Source organism: Notolepis coatsorum (assembly GCF_963971535.1).
Source record: "Notolepis coatsorum genome assembly, chromosome: 4".
In the NCBI taxonomy this organism is placed as follows: Eukaryota; Metazoa; Chordata; class Actinopteri; order Aulopiformes; family Paralepididae; genus Notolepis; species Notolepis coatsorum.
Window position 1 is genome coordinate 181,478,211 of NC_140168.1, and position 24,873 is coordinate 181,503,083.

Consider the following 24,873-nt stretch of genomic DNA (forward strand, 5'->3'; position numbering starts at 1 on the left):
AGTAGAGCTCCAGACTCATGATCGGAAGATCACCGGTTCGAGCCCCGGTCAAGGCTGCTGTCGGAAAGTGGTGTTGTTGTCCAGCAGGGGGCACTCGGTCTTCTGGACTTGTCAGTAACAATGCCCCTGTTACGGTGATAGGGACACCGTACAGCTGCGAGTGCCGTCCTTCGGATGAGACGCTAAACCGAGGTCCTGACTGAATTCTGTCGTTAAAGAACCCAGGACGCCTATCGTAAAGAGTAGGGGGTTCCCCCGACGTTCCTGGTCAAATTTCCAATCAGGTCTCTGACATCAAGGCCACCTAATCATCCCTTCCCCTTAATTGGCTGATATCAATCCCTGTCTCCTGAGCCGTTCAGCTATTGTGTAGTGTGATGTGTGCCTGGTGCCAGTGTATGGCAGCCATTGAGCCTGCGTAGCCCAAGGTTGGGTGCTACCAGTGGTGGTGAAGGAGGCAATTTCCACCGTACATTGTAAAGCGTTTTGAGTGTCTAGAAAAGCGCTATATAAATGCAAGTTATTATTATTATTCTATCTCGCTCTCCTCTCTCTCTCTCTCCATTTCAGGCCTCCTCTCTTTCTCTGCGAGGCATCCTTCAGCTCCTCCGCCAGGACACCGGAAACTCCCCGCGACGCAGGCGCAGGCCCCGGTTCGTCCGCAGGGCCGTCCGTCGCATGAGGAGGTGGGGCTTGATCCCCAGGCCTCCCTCCAGGCCCGCTCAGACGTCGAGCTCCGCCCCCCAGCAGACGGACACCGCCCCCACTGGCCAGGAGGCCACTCGAGCGACTGCTCCAAGCTCCTCATTGGCCGTGGAGGCCGTCAATCCGCCGGTGCCTCAGAAACTGGGCCTATCGGCTCAGACGGACCAGCAGCAGCAGTCTGTGCTTTTACCACTTTCACCCCCGGCTCTTCCTCCTCCGCCTCCCCCTCCGTACGCTCCCCCCGCCCCAAGCACCTCCGGCCCCCAGACGCCCCCCGTCGTCATGCCCCCCAGCAGCCCCTCGCTGGCCTCCATCTTCCACACGCTGGGTCTGAGTATCTCCCTCTTCCGGGCGTCGCCTTCCTCCAACTCCATGCCCCTCTCCGCCTCCCCGTCCTTCTCCTCCTCGGACGACGAGGTGCTGCTCATCCCCCTGTCGGAGGACACCGCCTCGGAGGACGACGTCCCCATGCTCACCTGAGACGGGGGCCCCTTCCCCTCCTGACATCACACCCACCCGGCCTCAGGACCTCCCCCTCCTGACACCCCCCCCGCCCGGTATCCTGTACGCGTGTAACTGTTCCGCAACAGTAAGTGACTTCCGGGGTAGGCCTGATTGGCCCCGACAGGCACGTGACGCGCAACTTTCTCTGCCGCGCGGCACGCTCCGCGGAGCCGAGCGGCAGAGCTTACGGAATTACGTAACCGTCCAAATACGCCATGACTCTCATTCGGCGCTATAGCTCACCTGGCAGAGCAGCGGTCCTGCGATCCTGCGGTCCGTTGTTGGTGAGTTCGAATCCCATCAAATCTTTTTTTTTAAACGTGATTTTTTTTTTTTACGTGTATTCTTTCGCCGGTTAAGGTTAGGCATGGTTAAGGTTAAGGTTAAGGTTAGGCATTGTTTCGGAGTTGGTTAAGGTTAGAACGGTTAAGTTTAGGCGCTGTTAAGGAGCTGGTTAAGGTTAGAGTTTGTGTTAGAGAATGGCAATAGACAGCCTATTTCCGCGCGACAGCTCTCAGCAGCCTCGTTGCGCGTCCTGAGTTTGCCGCGTCACGTGCCTGTCGGGGCCAATCAGGCCTACCCCGGAAGTCACTTACTGTTGCGGAACAGGTACACGCATCCTGTACACCCTCCTCTCCACCCGCCCAGTATCCCCAGACTAAACTCATATTGACCCCTGCATCCCTGTCTTCCCAGCCCACCAATGGCCCAGCCCAAGCCTGGGGGAACCCAGTCTTTCCGTGTTCTTATTTTAAGTTTGTTTTACTTTTTATTATTAATATTGTTATTATTTTGTTAACTCGAGCACACAGGGGAAGGCCTCCTCTAGTTGTGCTGGAGCCTCCTCTAGTCTCTAGTCTGGAGCGGTGCCTCTAGTTGTGCTGGAGCCTCCTCTAGTCTCTAGTCTGGAGCGGTGCCTCTAGTTGTGCTGGAGCCTCCTCTAGTCTCTAGTCTGGAGCGGTGCCTCTAGTTGTGCTGGAGCCTCCTCTAGTCTCTAGTCTGGAGCGGTGCCTCTAGTTGTGCTGGAGCCTCCTCTAGTCTCTAGTCTGGAGCGGTGCCTCTAGTTGTGCTGGAGCCTGCTCTAGTCTCTAGTCTGGAGCGGTGCCTCTAGTTGTGCTGGAGCTGCTCTAGTTGTGCTGGAGCCTGCTCTAGTCTCTAGTCTGGAGCGGTGCCTCTAGTTGTGCTGGAGCTGCTCTAGTTGTGCTGGAGCCTGCTCTAGTCTCTAGTCTGGAGCGGTGCCTCTAGTCGTGCTGGAGCTGCTCTAGTCTCTAGTCTGGAGCGGTGCCTCTAGTCGTGCTGGAGCTGCTCTAGTTGTGCTGGAGCTGCTCTAGTTGTGCTGGAGCCTGCTCTAGTCTCTAGTCGTGCTGGAGCCTGCTCTAGTCTCTAGTCGTGCTGGAGCCTGCTCTAGTCTCTAGTCGTGCTGGAGCTGCTCTAGTTGTGCTGGAGCCTGCTCTAGTCTCTAGTTGTGCTGGAGCTGCTCTAGTCTCTAGTCTGGAGCGGTGCCTCTAGTCGTGCTGGAGCTGCTCTAGTTGTGCTGGAGCTGCTCTAGTTGTGCTGGAGCCTGCTCTAGTCTCTAGTCGTGCTGGAGCCTGCTCTAGTCTCTAGTTGTGCTGGAGCTGCTCTAGTTGTGCTGGAGCCTGCTCTAGTCTCTAGTTGTGCTGGAGCCTGCTCTAGTCTCTAGTCGTGCTGGAGCTGCTCTAGTTGTGCTGGAGCCTGCTCTAGTCTCTAGTTGTGCTGGAGCCTGCTCTAGTCTCTAGTCGTGCTGGAGCTGCTCTAGTCTCTAGTCGTGCTGGAGCTGCTCTAGTCTCTAGTCGTGCTGGAGCTGCTCTAGTCTCTAGTCTGGAGTGGTGCCTCTAGTCGTGCTGGAGCCTCCTCTAGTCGTGCTGGAGCCTCCTCTAGTCGTGCTGGAGCCTCCTCTAGTCGTGCTGGAGCCTCCTCTAGTCGTGCTGGAGCCTCCTCTAGTCGTGCTGGAGCGGTGCCTTCAGAATTGCTTCGTGACGGAATCTAGTGTTTTGATTTGATTTTTCAAAAAAGAATTTTTTTTTAACGAGACCTCCTTCCTTGAGAAAGCGTCTGTGTGGGGTGGGGGAGGAACTGTGTGGTTGATGCGCGTGTGTGTGAACGTGAAAGTGTGCATGTAGTAGGTGTGAATTAGGTGTGCACTTATACAGGCTAGGTTTTCGGTTGGAAGGAGGTAAAACTTTTGCACAGGAGAATCTTCCCTTCACCCCCCTACTAAGCCACTGTCAAACTGTTTTTAGACAACATGGTGAAAAAGGATGTCTTTGTATGACTGCATAATGTGTTTGAATGCATGTGCGTTAGTCGTGTTCCCGGACGCGTATGTACTACGTGGGCAGCGTGTGAGCGTGGTCCGTCTCCACCGACCGCTGCTAGTAGTACTCTGTCTCGTGTCATTTCACACAGTTCTTGGAAAATGAAAATCATGTTTCCTGTATTTATAAGTGCCTTTTTTTTTTAAAGAGTGCCCCCAGCCCGACGGCTCAAGTCGACGATCACGCGCACACTCACTCACACGCACCGCACACCGATACACCCGCACAGAGAGGCACGCGGCTATTATTTACACAACAACGGATCATAATGCATGTTAATTTTGCGAGCTGGCAATAATGTTCGGGGACCCCTGATTACAGCTGTGTGTGTGTTGTATGAATGTATATTATGTATGTGTCACAAGCAACACAAAGTGTCACAAGACGATCTCTCTCGGTGCCTGAGGTGGGACTTGCGTGTCGCGTGCAACTGTGCACAGAAGAGTGAGGGGTGAGCCCCCCCTGAGCAACAAAAAAGAGGGCCCCGTAGTCACAGATCAACCTCAACTTGAATCTTCACATTTAGTCATTTAGCTGAACGCTTTTATCCAAAGCGACTTACAAGTTCTGTATGACAAGTCAGCAGGAAGGGTACAACTCTTTCAGCTGAGTGACAATGTTCATCAAACAGTGCTGAAACTTGTGTGCTGCAGTGTTGAGTGCTTAGTAGTAAAGACCCCCCCCCCCCCCCCCCCCAATGGAATCGAACTCATTCTTTCACTTGGACACAACGGACAACGGACGGAGCGGCTCGCAGTGGGCCATTTGTATTATCGTATCTTTTACCGTTTCGCTTTTACTTTAGAACGTTACTCGTCGTTTCCTCTCCTGCGTTGTTATGTTTATGTTGCTTTTGTTGAATGTATCAAGATGAATATGGAGTAGTTTGGAAGTTGTAAACTTTTGCAATCCAATGAGTTCAGAGAGAAAGTGATTTTATGATTTTTATTAGGGTCAAATTCACTGTACATAAGTAAAGATGTGGCTGAGATTAAACAATTTGCACTTTTACTTGGTTGTTACTTTGTTGTGCGTGTGTGTGTATGAAATAAAATTTGTCATGTCCGGCGATGACCCATCCCTTATAAGACACCAAAAACAATCATTGAATATAACATTCACTTCCCAAGGTTTGTAAGCTACACCATCAGAGGCCAAAGTAAATACATCACATATGTTCTTTTCGTACGTTTATCCCAAACTTTCACTAAATATTCTGCAAGTGCAAATACCCTGTGATCAAAAATCCATTTGAGTCTTTCTGCATCATTCAACCACATTAACTCAAGGTTTTTACACCTGTCAAATAACTTTTGACGCAACTCATAATATAATGGACAATAAAACATAAAATTAAACTCATTCTCAATATCAATATTACAGTAAATACAGATCTGCTCTCCTGTGACCCCCCCGGTAACGTCCGGTTTTCTAGGTGCAGGGGCAAAATCCCAGTGGAGCTGGGCACATAATGACCTTTGCCTTTTAGATAATGGAGCACACACATTTTCATTTCTATAACTACTTTTTATCGTACTAAATGTTCTTAATTTTGGTTTATGTAGTATTTCCTGTGACTATTTAATCTGATGTATGTTAGACACGGCTTCCAAGGAGATGATTACATTCTGGAAAAGTTAAGATGCTCCAATTTCGCTGAGTGTCTTCTATCTCACTTGCCCATGCACCTTTTACAGTTACATCCCAGCCCCCCCCTTAATGTACAGTTTTGCTTGTTTATACAGTGTTTCCCCCCCCCTCAACCACCTCCAATGTAAATTACCCAGTATGGTTGACAATATCCCAATGTACCCAACCCCCCCCCCCCCCACACAACCCCACCCAACCTCCTCCAATGTACAGTTTCTACGTCAAATGTATATACTCCCTTTTCTTGACTCCTTCTGTATCACAAACAGTACTGTATTTGCAAATCTGGTACGTCATAAATGTATAGATGTAGCAGTACTGAATATCTGTATGTCATGTATGTCATACATGTCCTGATGAATTGAAAATGGGGGACCCTGATGTAAACAAGACGAAAGTCTTTCTCTGGTCTGCATCCCCTTAACAATTGTGTGTATTGAGCTGTACTGTATTGTACCCATTCTGCAATCTGTTAATAAAGTTTTCAATCAATCAATCAAGTTGAATATGTTCCTAGCAACTCGACTCTGCTATGTATATCAATCTGTTCCATAAAACGAACAGGCTGCCTTATTGCTAATACAGGGGTGAATTTATTTGTGTGTGGGGGGGGGGGGGGGGGTCGGGAAGTGTAGTAGTGTAACACCTCAAATGAACAGAGACATGAAAGGCTTGTTTACGGCATTGTTCTTTGTATGCTAGATAAATCCAGAGTGAAATCACAGCAACTTCTCAAGGACAATGAGCATAGCCATGTTTCACCCATTTCAATTGAAATGAACCCCGCCTACTAGATTGACGAAACAAACGCACCCTGGATTGACAAGCAAATGTGTGCACTGTGCCAATGTGGATAACTGATGTATGATTCAAACGCTTGAAAAGGCAACATCACCAACACAGAAAGATGTTTACCAAACTTCACTGATCAAACCTTTCAGTTTGTAGAAGAAACCTTGCTCCTGTCCTGAGTCTGACATTAACCAGGTAAAGGAAACCCCCACGGTTCAGCCGTGTGTCGTGCTAGTTACCCGACTGATGCACAAATTCTCCTAAAACATATTTTCGTTGGCTTCCTATTGTGATTCTGGGTGAGAGAATATAATGCATCATATCTCCAGAAACCTCATAACTTGTTTCATTCTGTATATGACATGCCACTGTAGCATTAAGGTTTTAGGGCTGAAAAGTTAAGAGAAAATGTCTCGTAGAGAATTTCCTGAGAGCAGTTACACTTACACATGGATTTGTCAGAGTGAATTTGCGCATCAGGAAGGTATTTAGTTTATGTCCATGGCCCGCTTTACATTCTCCTGTAAATGGAGAGGGGGTTGTATAAGTTGAGGGCCCCATATTTGATATTGAAACTGGTCCCCTGAACCTTGGCCACCGGTGCCAATGAGCCTACTGTAGAAACAAATGGCAATAGTCGTTTTAGAAAGGGGTGGCGCCAGGTGCGTTGGGCGCAGAGCCGCAGAGGTGTCTTTTTGCATAAATTAAAAAACGAGAGTAGAGTTTGGGGGGGGGGGGGGGCGGCACGGGACGCGACTGTAACGCGTGCAGTAAGAAGAATAGAAGATACACACAACATCTAAACTTCATTTCTTTAATCACACGTGCCTGTCTTGACTCTTGACATCGACACTTGGACGATATCAATGAAGACGCCTGAAGGTGGAGGACAAGGTGGAGCGCTCACTCCTCCCAGGTATAATAACAATAACGTGACGTTAGGATAAAAAAAAATGTCTACTGCAGAATGTAATTGATGTATTAAAAAAAAGTCGATGTCGATGTGTACCAGGCTGCAAGGTGGAAAACACTCCAATGTGTTGACTTGAGGCATACTTGGATAACTTTAATTTGAGACGAGCGTGGCAGATGGGGCTACAGTTGCGTTCACGCACTGGTATCGTTTCTCTTCTCGGATATCACTTAACGAAATCACAAATCGGTGCGTTCCAAAAATGGCCATGGTGATCTGGAGGTGTCTGTGTACCACAACTTGTGGCACAAGAAAGGACATATGTCCTATAGTTTGTTTTTTAATTAGTGACTCATGATTTTATCCAAATTATTTTATTCTACTTTTTTTTTTTTTAATCTGGTTTCACTGTTTTTTTTAACTGCTGTCTGTTGTTGTCATTTATTTCAGATTTTATTTAGTTGTGTTTTATTTATTTATTTTTATATATACTAAGCTGTAGTGCACTCGTGCTGTTAAGGGTGCTATATAAATAAGTCATTCATTCATTCATATGGGCACGTTTCTAAGTTAAAATATCACACACACGGGTTGACCACCCTTCTCTGCCCTGACCCTCAGATGAGCACCAGATGCTGCAGCCATAATTATGGCCTCGCCTCCCTTCCAGAGGCTCTGGGTGTGGATGCTGCTGGCGGCGACCGCTGAGCTCCCCGGGCCCCTGCTGGGGAAGTGCATCTTTGATGAGGTCCAGTCTCAAGTCAGGGTGGTCACGACGACTACACCCACACGCCGAGACGGGCCACCCAGCGAGACCTGGCCCAGACCGGCTGGTGCCCCTGCGTGGCGGGAAGCGGAACGCACACAGGCGCCTGGTATGGAGGATGAGTCGAAATACACTCATCTTCCTGGACAGGATGCGTCATCATCACCTCGACCGTTGAGACGGACCAGGAGGAGGCCCGCAGAGCGAGACTCGCCACCACCACCACAGCCACTCAGGATTCGGACGTGGGTTCCGAGGGAGAGCGGCTCGGTCTTCTTATCACAGGCCGAGAGCACGCGGCTGGAGTTGTCGGTCGAGGAAGCTGTTGGGGTTGTGTCCTCTCTGTTGTCAGGTGCAGTAATGACTAATGAGGATAGGAAGGAATCTCTCTCTCTCTCTCTCTTTATCTGTCTCTCTGTATCTGTCTGGCTGTCTGATAAGTGGTCCAACTACACTAATATCATATATGGATGCAGATGGGAGTGGTTGTGGGCATGTGTGTGTGTGGGGCGCGTGTGTGTGTGGGGCGCGTGGATTCTAACCAGGTTATGGATGTTCTCTTGTGTCTCAACAGTGAACAGGGTTCCTGGCCGTTTGCTGCTCAGCCGAGACATCAACAAATACTGCATGTCCCACTGGAGGGACTCCAGTACCGCCAACTACAACAGGTGTGTGTGTAATAGGGGTGGGACGATACATCGATCCAGATCGATACATCGATGTAATTATCAACAATCGAATCGGATCGATGCGATGTAATAAGATCGATTCATATCGATACTCTTATTTTGAAAATCCTGTGGCGAGTCTCATATCCGCCCAAGAACAACAGCAGTAGCTCCGTGTGTGTAGATGTTACAGCATAGCATTCTCCCTTTCTGTGTGTGTGTGTGTGCGCGCGTCTTTGGAAAGACCAGATGAGGTCAGAGGAGTTTGATGTTTAAATGTTATTTAAACATAAACAATATAATACATAATAAATGTAGGCCTATACATGATCATGCAACATCAACAAATTGTTGTAGGAACGGTTTGGGAGAGGGAGGTTGTGAGTTTTGAGTTCCAAAAAATGTAGCTTAAAGTTTAAAGCTCAATATATAAAAACGTGGCACTTTACAGTGAACAGGAGGTCTATTTGTATTAAAAACAATAGATTGATTTTCCTTTAAATGTCTGGAAGAGCTCAAAAATACAAATGTCAAATGATATTTTCATTACCTTTTTTTTTTTGATCTAAATGTTACTGATTGTGTTAAATGGGCATATGATATCATCTCATATCGATTGCAGGCACCTGAATCTAATCGTATCGTATTGTATCGTGGGAGACTTTGTGATATCGGCAAATATCGTATCGTTGTCCAAAGAATCGATATCGTATCGTATCATGATGAAACTGGTGATTCCCACCCCTAGTGTGTAACCTGTCTGGATTCTCAGCTAATGGGGAATCCACCCTGGCCAAGCGAGATGTTAGACTTACTAGGCTTCAGGCCAAGGCAGATATTACACCGGTTCCTGACAGGGAGCGAGCGAGCGAACTGGAGACGAAATCGCGCGCGACACTGTCCTGATATGAGGCGGCGCGTGTCCGAGTGTGTCTGTGTGTGTGTGTGTGTTACCTGGAAGCACACGTGGGGGGGGGGGGGGGCAAAGCAGCCTGCGATTCTTGACCAATAAAAAGTGTTTAGGGGCGGGACTCGGCCACGTAATCGCTCAACTAGAGACACAGCGAGCGAATATCTGAGGGGTGGACGACATCGCTGCTCAGTTCGCTGTCGCTCGCGGCAGGTCAGGATAGTCTGATTGAAACGAATGCATTTTAATCATTTTCGCAATCACGCTCGCTCGCGTCGCTGCCTGTCAGGAAGGGGTGTTAGACTTCAGCCTGAGGGAGATATTCAGCTTACTAGGCTTCAGGCCAAGATATTAGGCTTACTAGGCCTCAGGCCAAGGGAGATATTAGGCTTACTAGGCTTCAGGCCAAGATATTCAGCTTACTAGGCCTCAGGCCAAGGGAGATATTAGGCTTACTAGGCTTCAGGCCAAGATATTCAGCTTACTAGGCCTCAGGCCAAGGGAGATATTAGGCTTACTAGGCTTCAGGCCAAGATATTCAGCTTACTAGGCTTCAGGCCAAGATATTAGGCTTACTAGGCTTCAGGCCAAGGGAGATATTAGGCTTACTAGGCTTCAGGCCAAGATATTCAGCTTACTAGGCCTCAGGCCAAGGGAGATATTAGGCTTACTAGGCCTCAGGCCAAGATATTCAGCTTACTAGGCCTCAGGCCAAGGGAGATATTAGGCTTACTAGGCTTCAGGTAGGGCTACTCGGTTACTCTGACCCCTCCCTGCAAAGAAACCTGTCTGAGCCATTTACCTCATGTGCCTGGATGTACTACTGTATACATATATATCACTGCATCATGTACTACTGTATACATATATATCACTGCATCATGTACTACTGTATACATATATATCACTGCATCATGTACTACTATTTATGCATCACTGCATCATGTACTACTGTATACATATATATCACTGCATCATGTACTACTGTATACATATATATAACTGCATCATGTACTACTGTATACATATATATAACTGCATCATGTACTACTGTATACATATATATAACTGCATCATGTACTACTGTATACATATATATCACTGCATCATGTACTACTGTATACATATATATCACTGCATCATGTACTACTATTTATGCATCACTGCATCATGTACTACTGTATACATATATATCACTGCATCATGTACTACTGTATACATATATATAACTGCATCATGTACTACTATATACATATATATAACTGCATCATGTACTACTGTATACATATATATAACTGCATCATGTACTACTGTATACATATATATAACTGCATCATGTACTACTGTATACATATATATAACTGCATCATGTACTACTGTATACATATATATCACTGCATCATGTACTACTGTATACATATATATCACTGCATCATGTACTACTGTATACATATATAACTGCATCATGTACTACTATTTATGCATCACTGCATCATGTACTACTGTATACATATATAACTGCATCGTGTACTACTGTATACATATATATCACTGCATCATGTACTACTATTTATGCATCACTGCATCATGTACTACTGTATACATATATATCACTGCATCATGTACTACTGTATACATATATATAACTGCATCATGTACTACTGTATACATATATAACTGCATCATGTACTACTGTATACATATATAACTGCATCATGTACTACTGTATACATATATAACTGCATCATGTACTACTGTATACATATATATCACTGCATCATGTACTACTGTATACATATATAACTGCATCATGTACTACTGTATACATATATATCACTGCATCATGTACTACTGTATACATATATAACTGCATCATGTACTACTGTATACATATATATCACTGCATCATGTACTACTGTATACATATATAACTGCATCATGTACTACTGTATACATATATATCACTGCATCATGTACTACTGTATACATATATATCACTGCATCATGTACTACTGTATACATATATATCACTGCATCATGTACTACTATTTATGCATCACTGCATCATGTACTACTGTATACATATATATCACTGCATCATGTACTACTGTATACATATATAACTGCATCGTGTACTACTGTATACATATATCACTGCATCATGTACTACTGTATACATATATATCACTGCATCATGTACTACTGTATACATATATATCACTGCATCATGTACTACTATTTATGCATCACTGCATCATGTACTACTGTATACATATATATCACTGCATCATGTACTACTGTATATACATATATAACTGCATCATGTACTACTGTATACATATATAACTGCATCATGTACTACTGTATACATATATCACTGCATCATGTACTACTGTATACATATATATCACTGCATCATGTACTACTGTATACATATATATCACTGCATCATGTACTACTATTTATGCATCACTGCATCATGTACTACTGTATACATATATATCACTGCATCATGTACTACTGTATATACATATATAACTGCATCATGTACTACTGTATACATATATATCACTGCATCATGTACTACTGTATACATATATAACTGCATCATGTACTACTGTATACATATATATCACTGCATCATGTACTACTGTATACATATATATCACTGCATCATGTACTACTATTTATGCATCACTGCATCATGTACTACTGTATACATATATATCACTGCATCATGTACTACTGTATACATATATATAACTGCATCATGTACTACTGTATACATATATATCACTGCATCATGTACTACTGTATACATATATATCACTGCATCATGTACTACTGTATACATATATAACTGCATCATGTACTACTATTTATGCATCACTGCATCATGTACTACTGTATACATATATAACTGCATCATGTACTACTGTATACATATATATCACTGCATCATGTACTACTGTATACATATATATCACTGCATCATGTACTACTGTATACATATATATAACTGCATCATGTACTACTGTATACATATATATCACTGCATCATGTACTACTGTATACATATATATCACTGCATCATGTACTACTGTATACATATATATCACTGCATCATGTACTACTGTATACATATATATCACTGCATCATGTACTACTGTATACATATATAACTGCATCATGTACTACTGTATACATATATATCACTGCATCATGTACTACTATTTATGCATCACTGCATCATGTACTACTGTATACATATATATCACTGCATCATGTACTACTGTATACATATATATCACTGCATCATGTACTACTGTATACATATATATAACTGCATCATGTACTACTGTATACATATATATCACTGCATCATGTACTACTATTTATGCATCACTGCATCATGTACTACTGTATACATATATATCACTGCATCATGTACTACTATTTATGCATCACTGCATCGTGTACTACTGTATACATATATAACTGCATCATGTACTACTGTATACATATATAACTGCATCGTGTACTACTGTATACATATATAACTGCATCGTGTACTACTGTATACATATATATAACTGCATCATGTACTACTGTATACATATATATCACTGCATCATGTACTACTGTATACATATATATCACTGCATCATGTACTACTGTATACATATATAACTGCATCATGTACTACTATTTATGCATCACTGCATCATGTACTACTGTATACATATATAACTGCATCGTGTACTGCTGTATACATATATAACTGCATCATGTACTACTGTATACATATATATCACTGCATCATGTACTACTATTTATGCATCACTGCATCATGTACTACTGTATACATATATATCACTGCATCATGTACTACTATTTATGCATCACTGCATCATGTACTACTGTATACATATATATCACTGCATCATGTACTACTGTATATACATATATAACTGCATCATGTACTACTGTATACATATATTGGGGCGACAGTGGCTCGGGAGGTAGAGCAGTCGTCTGGCAATCCGGAGGTTCCCGGTTCGATTCCCGCTCCTCCCGGGCAGCGTGTCGATGTGTCCTTGAGCAAGACACTTAACCCCTAATTGCTCCCGATGAGCAGGTTGGCACCTTGCATGGTTGCCTCCGCCGTCGGTGTGTGAATGTGTGAGTGAATGTGTGAGTGAATGGGTAAAAATGTGAGTAACAAATTGTAAAGCGCTTTGGATAAAAGCGCTATATAAAAAAGCAGCCATTTATATATAACTGCATCGTGTACTACTGTATACATATATAACTGCATCGTGTACTACTGTATACATATATAACTGCATCATGTACTACTGTATACATATATAACTGCATCATGTACTACTGTATACATATATAACTGCATCATGTACTACTGTATACATATATAACTGCATCGTGTACTACTGTATACATATATATCACTGCATCATGTACTACTGTATACATATATAACTGCATCGTGTACTACTGTATACATATATAACTGCATCATGTACTACTGTATACATATATAACTGCATCGTGTACTACTGTATACATATATAACTGCATCATGTACTACTGTATACATATATATCACTGCATCATGTACTACTGTATACATATATATCACTGCATCATGTACTACTGTATACATATATATCACTGCACCATGTACTACTGTATAACAGGAAAATAATAGGATACTTAGTTCCACCTAGGCTTGCCACGGTAGTCAGTGATACTAGTGTCATTCTGTGTTCAGGAATCCACTGAGTAAATTAATTGCCTTACCGCCCCCACCCCCCACCGGTGTACGCGTTTTAAGTTTCAGTTTCACTTCTAGAGTAGATGTAACTTCACGTGAAGCAGAGAAAGAAGACTCTAGAGAAGACATGACATGTTACACAACAATGGCAGAGGATTTATCAATATTTTGGATTTAAACACATCAGCAGCTCGGCGTTGGAGAATGTTGGTGTGTGTGTGTGTGTCTTTCCATTGGTTAACATTATTGGGCGAACAAGAAAAGGATGGACATTTTTAGGGCTGTCTTAAATCCTTCGAAGCTTCGAAGCTTCGTTCGATGGCACAAGCTTCGAACATTAAAAAAAAATCGAAGTTAAAAAAAAATAAATAAAAAAAGAATTTCAATTTTTTTTACTTCGATTTTTGTGTGTGTGTGTGTGTGTGTGCGCGCGCATGGGGCCATTGGGTGGGGCCGGGGGACAAATACACTGGAGGAAAGTAACCCAGCTCAGCACTGCCAAAATTATATCATCACTATTGCCTGTTTGAAGGATATTATCCTCAAACACATATACACCTACATGCCTTGTAGAATTCCACACATAAGAAAGAAAGATACTGGGATGAATAAACAAAATAGGAAATAAAATGTAGAAATGCATGCAATACATAAATAAATATGAATCTCCATATATGAAATAGAACATTTAGATAAGGTGCTACTGAGATGTTTTGGTGAGTTCTTTGTTTTTTTGTGGAAGTAGCCCTTCTTAAAAATGCATGAACATTCACTGATAATTGGTCTGTAGTGGAGTCTACAAGGTCTACATTGCCGGACCATGTAGAATCAGGACCTTGCGATCCACCTTGAATTAAATCACACAGCCGAGTGAAACCTTGTTGGCTGCGTCACAGTCACGAAAGGGGCTACTTAATTCATTAATCCAATCCACTTTATTTATAGAGCACATTTAAAAACTACAAAGTTTACGAAAGTGCTGTACAAGTCCCACAACATAATAAAAAAAAAAAAAAGATTTGAAGCTTCGAATTAAAATCGAAGCTCGGCCCCGAAGCTTCGATTGCCAAAAAAAGCTTCGAAGGTCAGCCCTAGACATTTTCAGCCTATTGTAATGACCCTGCTGCGTTACAATTACAAACATATCATTCATTCATGGTTTTGTTTCAGGGACACCTGTAGTAAAGGGGAGGGGAAGGGAGGAGGGGAGAAACAGCGCAGTGCAGAGTGCGCCGCACGGTTGTTAATTTGTTCTGTCCGCTTGTCATCATGCCTTTACATGCTTCAACGTTTTATTCGTCATCTAAATGTGGCAATACAAGCTTGCTATTCAATGTTAAATATCAAAGTAAGCCAGTGTAAAGTAAAGATATTGAGCATACATTTATAAAATGTGCAACCCTAGTTTTACCTATAGTGTCATATGAGACGTATTCATCGTGTACCGAACCGTCACGTCCGTACCGTGAAGTCGCGGGACGAATACATGTACCGTTACACCTCTAATACATATGTATCACTGCAAAATATATATCACTGCATGTTGTACTACTGTATACATATGTATCACTGCATGTATACATATATATCACTGCATGATGTACTAACTACTGTATACATATGTATCACTGCATGTGTTTCTGTTCAGGTGTGGTAGAGCCAATGACCACTACAGAAACGAGACCTGCCTTGATGTGATAGTGAGTATAAACATGTGAATTGTGACTTCATCTGCATATAACAGACATGAACAAAAAGATGTATAGTAGTCCAATTCTACGTTAGAGAGGCCAGTAAATACATGGTTACACACGCCACTAAATCATCATTTGCTGATATCGACAGATCCCAGACGACCACTTGGGTGGCTGCGCTGTGTATCCACAGCCTGATTCACCAATCAGGACTGAGCTCAGACCCGAGGGGGCGGGACTTCCCGATGCTGACTTCCTGCTTTACCTTCACACGTGGAGCACTGACAAGTGTAAAGCTGAGGTGAGGTGTGTCACTGGGATATAATGTGTGTTAGTACACAAAGTATACAGTACATGGACTCTGTTAGTATCACTGTCAGAATTCGGTCATTATGGGTAGATAATATGGAATCATATATTAGTTCAGACCTCAAATGGTGATGGGCTGGGACATCTTCCGACAAATGCCAAAAACTCACAATAATTCACTTGTAACCTAGCAACTCCCCATTCCTACATGATCACATCAATTCATCTATTTCTCTATAAAGCCATTATGGATGAGGTTCCAGCCTACATCATGTCATTACTGGACTGGAAGCCTACAGAGCTTCTGGAGAACACGTGGAATGTTTTGCAAAACACCTTAAAACTCAATACTTTAATATCCATTGGTCAGTTTAAATCTATAATACCCAACCATTTCACCCCAGTCTGTAGTTGTTTTAATTTATTTGAATTGTTTAAAGGGGACCTGCATTGCTATTCCTAGCACTATTTGGGCAACTTTACACAATTCCTGTGAGTCTATGGAAGACATCTGTAAGGTTTATTTAAAAACAAATCATTGTTTTATATTTCTAATGGAGTACTCAAAAGCATCATTTTCCAGCCTCAAGATTTCAGCCTGTTATTGGCTGGGCTCCGCCCATAAGCACTTTCAGTGACAGTCATCCACACAGTCTGCGAGTGGCAGAGAGAGAGAGAGAACTGTGTAAACACAGCTGCGTGCGAGGTACGCAGGTCCCCTTCTCTTTCTCTCTCCCTCTCCCGTTTGAGGAAGTCTTCCACTGTGCCGCGCGCTAGACGGAGCGTTAGTTTTATGCTCCCGAATCGAGAGATAGAGAGGGGGAGAGAGAGAGACAGACCGAGAAACGACAGCGGGACGCGCGCGTATGTGTGCTCTGTCGCGAGGGTCTATCTGATTCTCCCTCTCTCTCTCGCTCGCTCTCTGTCAAACCCCGTTTGGTGCGCTACAACCACAGAGCCAATCGGATCACTATCCGCTCCATCCTCGCCACGTGACGTCACCATGCGAGTCAAATCAGAATGACCTGATTTTTTCGACCAGGGTGACGGCAATCCGCCAATATGGTATTTAGAGACACAAACACATTGATACTAACTCCTATTACTATAATACAATGCTAGACACTGAAAAAAGAAATTTATAATGCATGTCACCTTTAATTGATTGACTTTTCAGTTTTTATATCATGTATTGTTCCTCTCGAGCCCAGCTCTCGGCGTTGCTTCCGGCTTGGCTGGTCGTTCATACTAATACAATTGGCAGTATTAGGGGGTGGGAAAGCCGGTGGGTGTGGATCGGACATTGTGGACAGCGACTCCTACAGGTCGGTTGGTGCGCCTGTAAAGCAGAATCAGGAAGCAACGGGGGCAGCGTGAGCCTCCCACGCGTTACTTCTCGCCGCTGAGAGATCGCGCTGTGCAGGTGAAAAGATGCGACGGCTGCCTCCTCGTGTACCGGAGGGGACACGTGATGCAAGGTTTGGTCCACATTGCAGCCGACCAGTGGGAGGCATGGTCTAACAATGTTCGAGACAGGGGAGGGTAGAATTGGATAATACAAAATTGGGATGGGAGAAAAATAGAAAATGGGGAGAAAAAGTAGATAAAAAAAGAATTTTTGTTCCTCTCGACGTCATTGTAAATGAGAGCCTGCTCTCAATGATCTTTTGAGATTAAATAAAGATTGAATGACTGAATTCATACACACGGCTTCCCGAATTTCCCCAAGGAGATCAATAAAGGAATATCTTATTAGTATGGACACGTGGAACCATGAACACAGACAATATATATATATATATATATATATATATATATTGCATTAATCACAAATCAAATCAAATGTATTTGTATAGTCCAAGATCACATGGAATAGCCCCCATGGGCTATAAGGCGCTCCCATAGTCCAGCAGACTGTACACAGAGCAGACTCCGCGGATGTCCGCGCGGCTCTTTGAGCTTTCATAGTCGAGCAGATCTCAGCGGACGTCCGCGGTCTATTTCCTACATTTCTCGCACCAGTTTTACTACATTTCCCACAATTCTGTCTGTTCTACTGTACTGGCAGATCAGAGGGAACATTATCAGCGAGAGAGAGAGAGAGAGAGAGAGAGAGAGAGAGAGAGAGAAGAGCTTCACGGGCTCATCTCTCTCCTCGCGCCACCAATCGCTCGCGCGGCGTCACATTAAATGCAGTTCGATGTCAACCAAAACGCCGAGCAGCGTTTTGTGTGACACCAAGTCAGCGGCGCGGATGTCCGCGCCTCAGAAAATAGGAGCGTCGCACCTGTGGGTCTGCTGTCCGCTGAGATCAAAGCTCAAGAGTCCGCGCGGACATCCGCGGAGTCTGCTCTGTGTACAGTCTGCTGGACTATGGGAGCGCCTTAAGTCTTCTTGTACAAGTCAAGAAGAAACATCACAAAAGATCAAAAACAAAAAAACGGCTGGGTGGCGTAGCGGAGATTGCGCTCGTCACCAATGCAAGAGACTACGGTCTCGAATCCCGGTGTCAGCATTGCCTGTGGCTTGGGCCAGTCGTCATACTATCTCAATTGACAGAGGTAGCGGGTGGAAGTCGATGGGTGGGGATTGGACGTTGTGGACAGCGACTCCTACAGGTCGGTTGGGTGACGCCTGCACAGCAGAGACGGGAAGTATCGGGGGCAGCGTGAGCCTCCCACGTGTTACTCCTCGCCACTGAGAGTCCGCGCTGTCTGGTGAAAAGATGCGACAGGCTGGGGACACGTGATGCAAGGCTTCTATCCTCACTACAGCCGACCAGTGGGAGGCATAGTCTAGCAATGTTCAAGACAGGGGAGGGGAGAATTGGCAATACGAAATTGGGATGGGAGAAAAATTGAAAAAATAAGGAGAAAAAGTGGATCAAAAACAAAAAACACCATAAAATCCAAATATACGACACTCCCAGACTTTACCCAATGAAGATGAGGAACGACAAACCTAGCAATATGGGAAAAAAAGCACCATAGGTGGCGTGGAGGAGAGAAACCTCAGATGGGCGAATAATTGGTATGAATGTATATATAAATGTAATGAAATATATATACATGGTGACAATAGTATCTAAGGTACTAGGTAGGTAGGTAATGTTTTTATAAATGGAGCTACAGTAAGGACAACAACTAAAAAAGCATAGGAAAACTGAGGGCGATGTAGAGTGGATCCACGACAACAATATAATTGAACTCATAATCCACCAAAAACCTTTATCAAAATGTTTCTGTCCCATGTTTGTTATTTATATAATTCTTGATACTGTGGTATAATAGTAATAACACTAAAGGTCATGCTATAGACTACTGTGATTATACGGTGGTATAATAGTAATGGCACTAAAGGTCATGCTATAGACTACTGTGATTATACTGTGGTATAATAGTAATAACACTCAAGGTCATGCTATAGTATAGACTACTGTGATTATAGTGTGGTATAACACTCAGAGCCTAATGTGTTATTGCTTAGTCATAGGCTTAGAATTATGGAAGGATTGTCCCATGTTTTCTTTAGCAACTACATTTCTATAGTAAGTGGAACAACTGGAAACAGATTGAAGCATCTGCCCCTTGTGGTTCTGCCCCCTTGTGGTTCTTCCCCTTGTGGTTCTTCCCCTTGTGGTTCTTCCCCTTGTGGTTCTTCCCCCTTGTGGTTCTTCCCCCTTGTGGTTCTTCCCCCTTGTGGTTCTGCCCCCTTGTGGTTCCTCAAGTCACCACTGTCTGCTGCCCTTCCTTCCCTTCTCCCCACCAGCCCAGTGTGTTGGCCTATGCAGTCCACTGCCAGACAGGCTCCCAGGGCCGGCCCGTGGCAGGGGTGGTGGTTATCTGCCGGGACAGACTGACCGGAGAGAAGTACAGCCACCAGGCCACCGTACAGGTAAAGAGAGGACAAGAAGATGGACGCCAATTTCCTCTCTGCGCGTTCAGTAAGGAAGCTATCCGGCTGCAAGCTAGCCTTGCTTAGCACAAATGAGTGGAAGTGGATACGGACCACTAGCCTATCTCTTGTACTATAAAATAAGATTATCCTTTATTAATCCCCTTGGGGAAATTCGGGTGTCAATACTATACTATAATTTGTATTGCCTGTATTTATGTCTTTCTACTATTAGCATTAGCCTGTACCTCCCCTCCCCCATGCTGATATGATGCCTGAATTTCCCCAAGGGGATCAATAAAGGAATATCTTATCTTATCTTCCTGTGATGTCATCAGAGGACACGACTTCTTGTGTTGTGTTAATTACAGCACCATGTAAATGGACGTTTCTTTTTATAAAGATTGCAATTGGGATTGCTGTTTTTTCATCTACATAATTGCATGGTGCTGTAATTAACAACACAAGGATTCAGTGTCCTCTGACGACATCACAGGAGGAGAAATTCAAACTAGTTAACTCTCAATAACTGTCAAACGAAATGAACGTGTGCAAAACAGTTTAGAACCTTGGGATGTTTGTGAGATTATGTGCAAAATAAATTGCATCTCTTCGGTGAAGTGCCCCTTTAATGCTAATTGAATGCCCCTATACTACCATGCGGCACGGTGGTGTAGTGGTTAACACTGTCGCCTCACAGCAAGAAGGTCCAGGGTTCGATTCCCGCTTGGGGACCAGGTTTCCATGATGCCAGGTACCCAGGTGGCGTCTACCTTAATGATAAGCAAGCAGTGCAAAAATGCGGAAGCATTCGTCACCGCACGCCACTACGGTAAAGCGCCTTTCTTTTCAGGCCCGCTTTGGGAGCTGTCGCACGGAAATAGGCTGTCTATTGCCATTCTCTTTGACAAACTCTAACCTTAACCAGCTCCTTAACAGCGCCTAAACTTAACCGTTCTAACCTTAACCAACTCCGAAACAATGCCTAACCTTAACCTTAACCTTAACCATGCCTAACCTTAACCATAGAAATTATATTGCCATTCTCTTTGACAAACTCTAACCTTAACCAGCTCCTTAACAGCGCCTAAACTTAACCGTTCTAACCTTAACCAACTCCGAAACAATGCCTAACCTTAACCTTAACCTTAACCATGCCTAACCTTAACCGGCGAAAGAATACACGTAAAAAAAAAAAATCACGTTAAAAAAAAATATTCGATGGGATTCGAACTCGCCAGCAAACGAGCCATAGGATCCACAGCCATGTAGTCTTGCCAATTGAGCTATTTCTAGATACTGAATAAGGGGCGGTGACTTATATATATTGAGCTCCGCTCGTGTCGAACCAAGGCGGGATCTCATGCGCATGCGCGGGCACCTCGCGCGAGCACGCCGGCGCACGCACGCACCTGAGCGAGCACGTTGCCGCCGGTGCACGCACGGGCGCTGGGCGGCGGAAAATGAAAGGCGCATTACCGCACGCCACTACGGTAGAATGCTTCCGCATTCTTGCACTGCTTGCTTATCATTAAGGAAAAGGCACCCAGGTGGGGTATCTCCCAGGCCTTTCTTTTTTTAAACTTTATTTTTTAGCGTTTATCGTTTTTTTTTTTTTTTTTTTTTGGCAAGTATGACCGACAGAAACAGGTTGAAACGGGATGTAGAGCAGGGGAAGACATTCTGAGAAATGACGGCGGGTCCGGGAATCGAACTCGTGTCCCCCAGATCCGTGACGAGCACGGTTTTCCCCGACGCAGAAATGGCGCCGAGATATGCGGTGAGCTACTGGAGCTCCCCCATCTCCCAGGCCTTTCTGTGTGGAGTTTGCATGTTCTCCCCGTGCTCGCAAGGGTTTCCCCCCGCGATAAGATAAACCCAATGGAAAAACATGCACAACAACAGATCGCTAACGCTGTGGCGTCCTTGACGAAGACGGACAGGAGCACTTGGATTGGTCCCCTGGCGCGGCTCACGTTGACGCCTGTCTGCTCCCGGCTGCCCTTGGGGGGGGAAGGACGACGGGATGGGTTAATCGCAGAGACAAATCGCATCAGCGATCCTAAAGAGACAATGCATGCGTGTGTGTTCCGGTGTGTATGCACACAATGTGTGTGCTAAACTAACCGCTGTGTGTACCGCTAAAAAACATTGAGTGTCGTTGCATGCCGAATAAAGACCTCTGCAACAGGTCCTGCATTATTATTATTACTCCTCCTACTATACTAATATGTCTTTCTTTACTACTATGCACTCAATACTGCAGCACCCAAGTTTCAGCACTGTTTGATGAACATTGTTACTCAGCTGAAAGAGTTGTAGTGTAATGCTTATTTGAAAAACAAAACAAAAAAGCCAGTTCCACTCTTATGAACAATAGGTGGTTTAGGTTAAATTTGATAAAGTACACTTGAAGGATGCATAAGCCTACATATAATAATTCATTACTGTCCTTTACTATTATGTACTTTTCTACTAAATAATCTACTATGCCTATACTACTACCTGCTATGCTAATATGTCTATACTACTATGCACTCAAGTTTGACACTTTTTGATGAGCAATATCACTGACCCTTAGCTGCCAGAGTTGTACCCCTCCTGCTGACTTGTTGTACAAAACCTGTAAGTCGGATAAAAGCGTCTGCTAAATGTAAATCTAATTATATGTAGGCTCCCCACCACCACCATCTGCCCCCTCCCCTGATAATAATAAGGATATAATGATAATGAGGATTTGACATCAACATCCGTTATATTTTTTTGCTGTCTGTATTTTTTCCTAGACTGTGATCCATGAGCTGCTCCATGTGCTGGGCTTCTCTAAAGACCTCTTCGGCACCTGGAGAGACTGCTCCTCTTCCTCTCCAGGTCTCTAAACCCAAGCCACGTTTTTTACTAAACCTTCTTTCAAGCAGTATCATGTCTCGTGTCGTTCTGTTGCTTAAAAGGGATAGTTCAGATGTTTGGAGCCCTGGCCCTATTTGCTACTTAGATTATAAAGCAAAGTCGTACTGTATTCCTACTGAATCTATTCACCATAGGGCTGAAGAATGTATCGCATTCATATTGATCGGTGAGTGAAATTAGATTCGATTAGATTACAATGTATTGTCATCATACAGCACAAGTACAGTGCAATGCAAAGAGGTATGGCATCCAAACTGAATGCAAATGTAACAGTAAAGTGCAACAGCAATATACAATGTACATGTACTGGGTATAAAATATATAAATGATATATAAATGAGTACTACTGCGGCGGCTGGGTGGCGCAGCGGACATTGCGCTCGTCACCAACGCAAGAGACACCGGGTTCCACTCCGGCTGTCGGCGTTGCCTCCGGCTTGGGCCGGCCGTCATACTAACTCAATTGGCAGAGTTAGCGGGTGGAAGTCGATGGGTGGAAGTCGATGGGTGGTAATCTGGTCGTTGTGGACAGCGCCTCCTACAGGTCGGTTGGGGGACGCCTGCACAGCAGAGACAGGAAAATGGCGGGGGTAGTGTGAGCCTCCCACACGTTACACCTTGCCAAATGAGAGTCCGCGCTGGCAGGTGAAAAGATGTGACAGGCTGCCTCCACATGTATCGGAGGGGACATGTGATGCAAGGCTTCTATCTTCCCTACAACCGGCCAGTGGGGGGCATATGCGAGCAACGTTCAAGACAGGGGAGGGGAGAATTGGCACGGCTAAATTGGGATGGGAGAAAAATAGAAAAATAGGAGAAAAAGTGGATCAAAAAAATAAATGCGTACTACTGAGTATAGTGCTAATCAGATGTATGTACAGAGTTGTAGTATTAATATGTACAGTGATACAGGTATAATGACACTATGGTAGTAAGTCATACTGGCCAGCAGCGTAACTAGTAAGGTAAGGGGTATGTACAGATATAGATATAGTATCTACAGATATGTAAAAAGGATGATATGCCGTTTTGTACAGACGGATGTGGATAGATATATATACGGTGTGCACAGCATTATTGTACATGCTACCATACAGAGTTATATAGATTATAAGCAGGTGTATAAGTATAGGTAGTGGGTGTTAGGTACTAAAGGTACTATTGGTGTTGCTATCCCATACTGCAGTCAGTTGGTAAATTGATAGACATTTTTGGAAATCGGCACAAAAACGGCGTCCCACATTCATGGTAAGCTCTGTGTCAACACTTTCCAACCCGAGTTGTATTGTAGGTGAAATACCTACGTATTAAAAACATTTCCCCCAGCGAATCTCTTAGTTGCCTTCAGTTGTCCTCCTCAGTCAGCTTGTACGGACAGGAGATTGACCCCATTGACTTTGCCGCTTCCCTTTAAGCCTGCTGACTTTCGCTCCGTGCCGTGTGGGGACATTGTTTTGCCCTCTAGCTGGCGGGGGCTGTCCTCCCCGGGGTCAGGTGACCAACACAGATGGGTGGGGCCAGAGGAGGATCTACACCCAGTCGGTCATCTCCGCCCTGCAGGACCACCTGGCCTCCACTGACCCAGAGCTGGGAGGACCCCTAGAGAACCTGGTACTGACCCAGTGGAGTGAATGGATTCGCTACTGCACCGCTAACGAACGGCCTTAACACTGTTATGTTATCCAATGTTAACGTTAATATCGCCTAATCTATGTTTTAAATTATGGCTATGTGTCTAATCTGCCCGTCGCTTATCAAAGACTCATTTTCCAGTCAACATTGTCGTGGCAGATTGTTTTTTTATCGCTTCATTTCCGTTTTCTAGCATTTTGAAAATCACTCGTTTTCACGGAAAAAACAACACATTCTATGATAATCGCCTTTTACTGGAATATTCTAGAACGTTGTCATTTTTCCGCCTATTTATGAATCGTTTTCAAATAAACGCTAGATGATTGATAGTATATGTGTACGCATGCACGCTCGTGCCGCCAGTTGAAAATCGATTATCCTATTTCCTGACCGTG

The 24,873-nt window shown here is 44.2% G+C and overlaps 2 protein-coding genes across 2 annotated transcripts in view; both read left to right on the forward strand.

Annotated features, from left to right (window-relative positions):
- lrp10 (low density lipoprotein receptor-related protein 10) overlaps nt 1–2,167 on the forward strand; it is a 37,088-nt gene extending 34,921 nt beyond the window's left edge. Inside the window, exon 10 of the mRNA XM_084313543.1 lies at nt 571–2,167. Within this exon, the coding sequence (XP_084169669.1) occupies nt 571–1,185 (615 nt within the window). The 3' untranslated portion in view covers nt 1,186–2,167. The remainder of the gene's footprint in view (nt 1–570) is intronic.
- Nucleotides 2,168–7,777: 5,610 nt separating this feature from the next.
- cirop (ciliated left-right organizer metallopeptidase) overlaps nt 7,778–24,873 on the forward strand; it is a gene marked incomplete at both ends in the record, with an annotated part of 47,227 nt that continues 30,131 nt past the window's right edge. The window contains 7 exons of the mRNA XM_084312176.1: nt 7,778–8,018; nt 8,241–8,334; nt 15,688–15,739; nt 15,885–16,034; nt 19,811–19,936; nt 22,723–22,807; nt 24,312–24,457. Coding sequence (XP_084168302.1) covers nt 7,778–8,018; nt 8,241–8,334; nt 15,688–15,739; nt 15,885–16,034; nt 19,811–19,936; nt 22,723–22,807; nt 24,312–24,457 — 894 coding nt within the window. The remainder of the gene's footprint in view (nt 8,019–8,240; nt 8,335–15,687; nt 15,740–15,884; nt 16,035–19,810; nt 19,937–22,722; nt 22,808–24,311; nt 24,458–24,873) is intronic.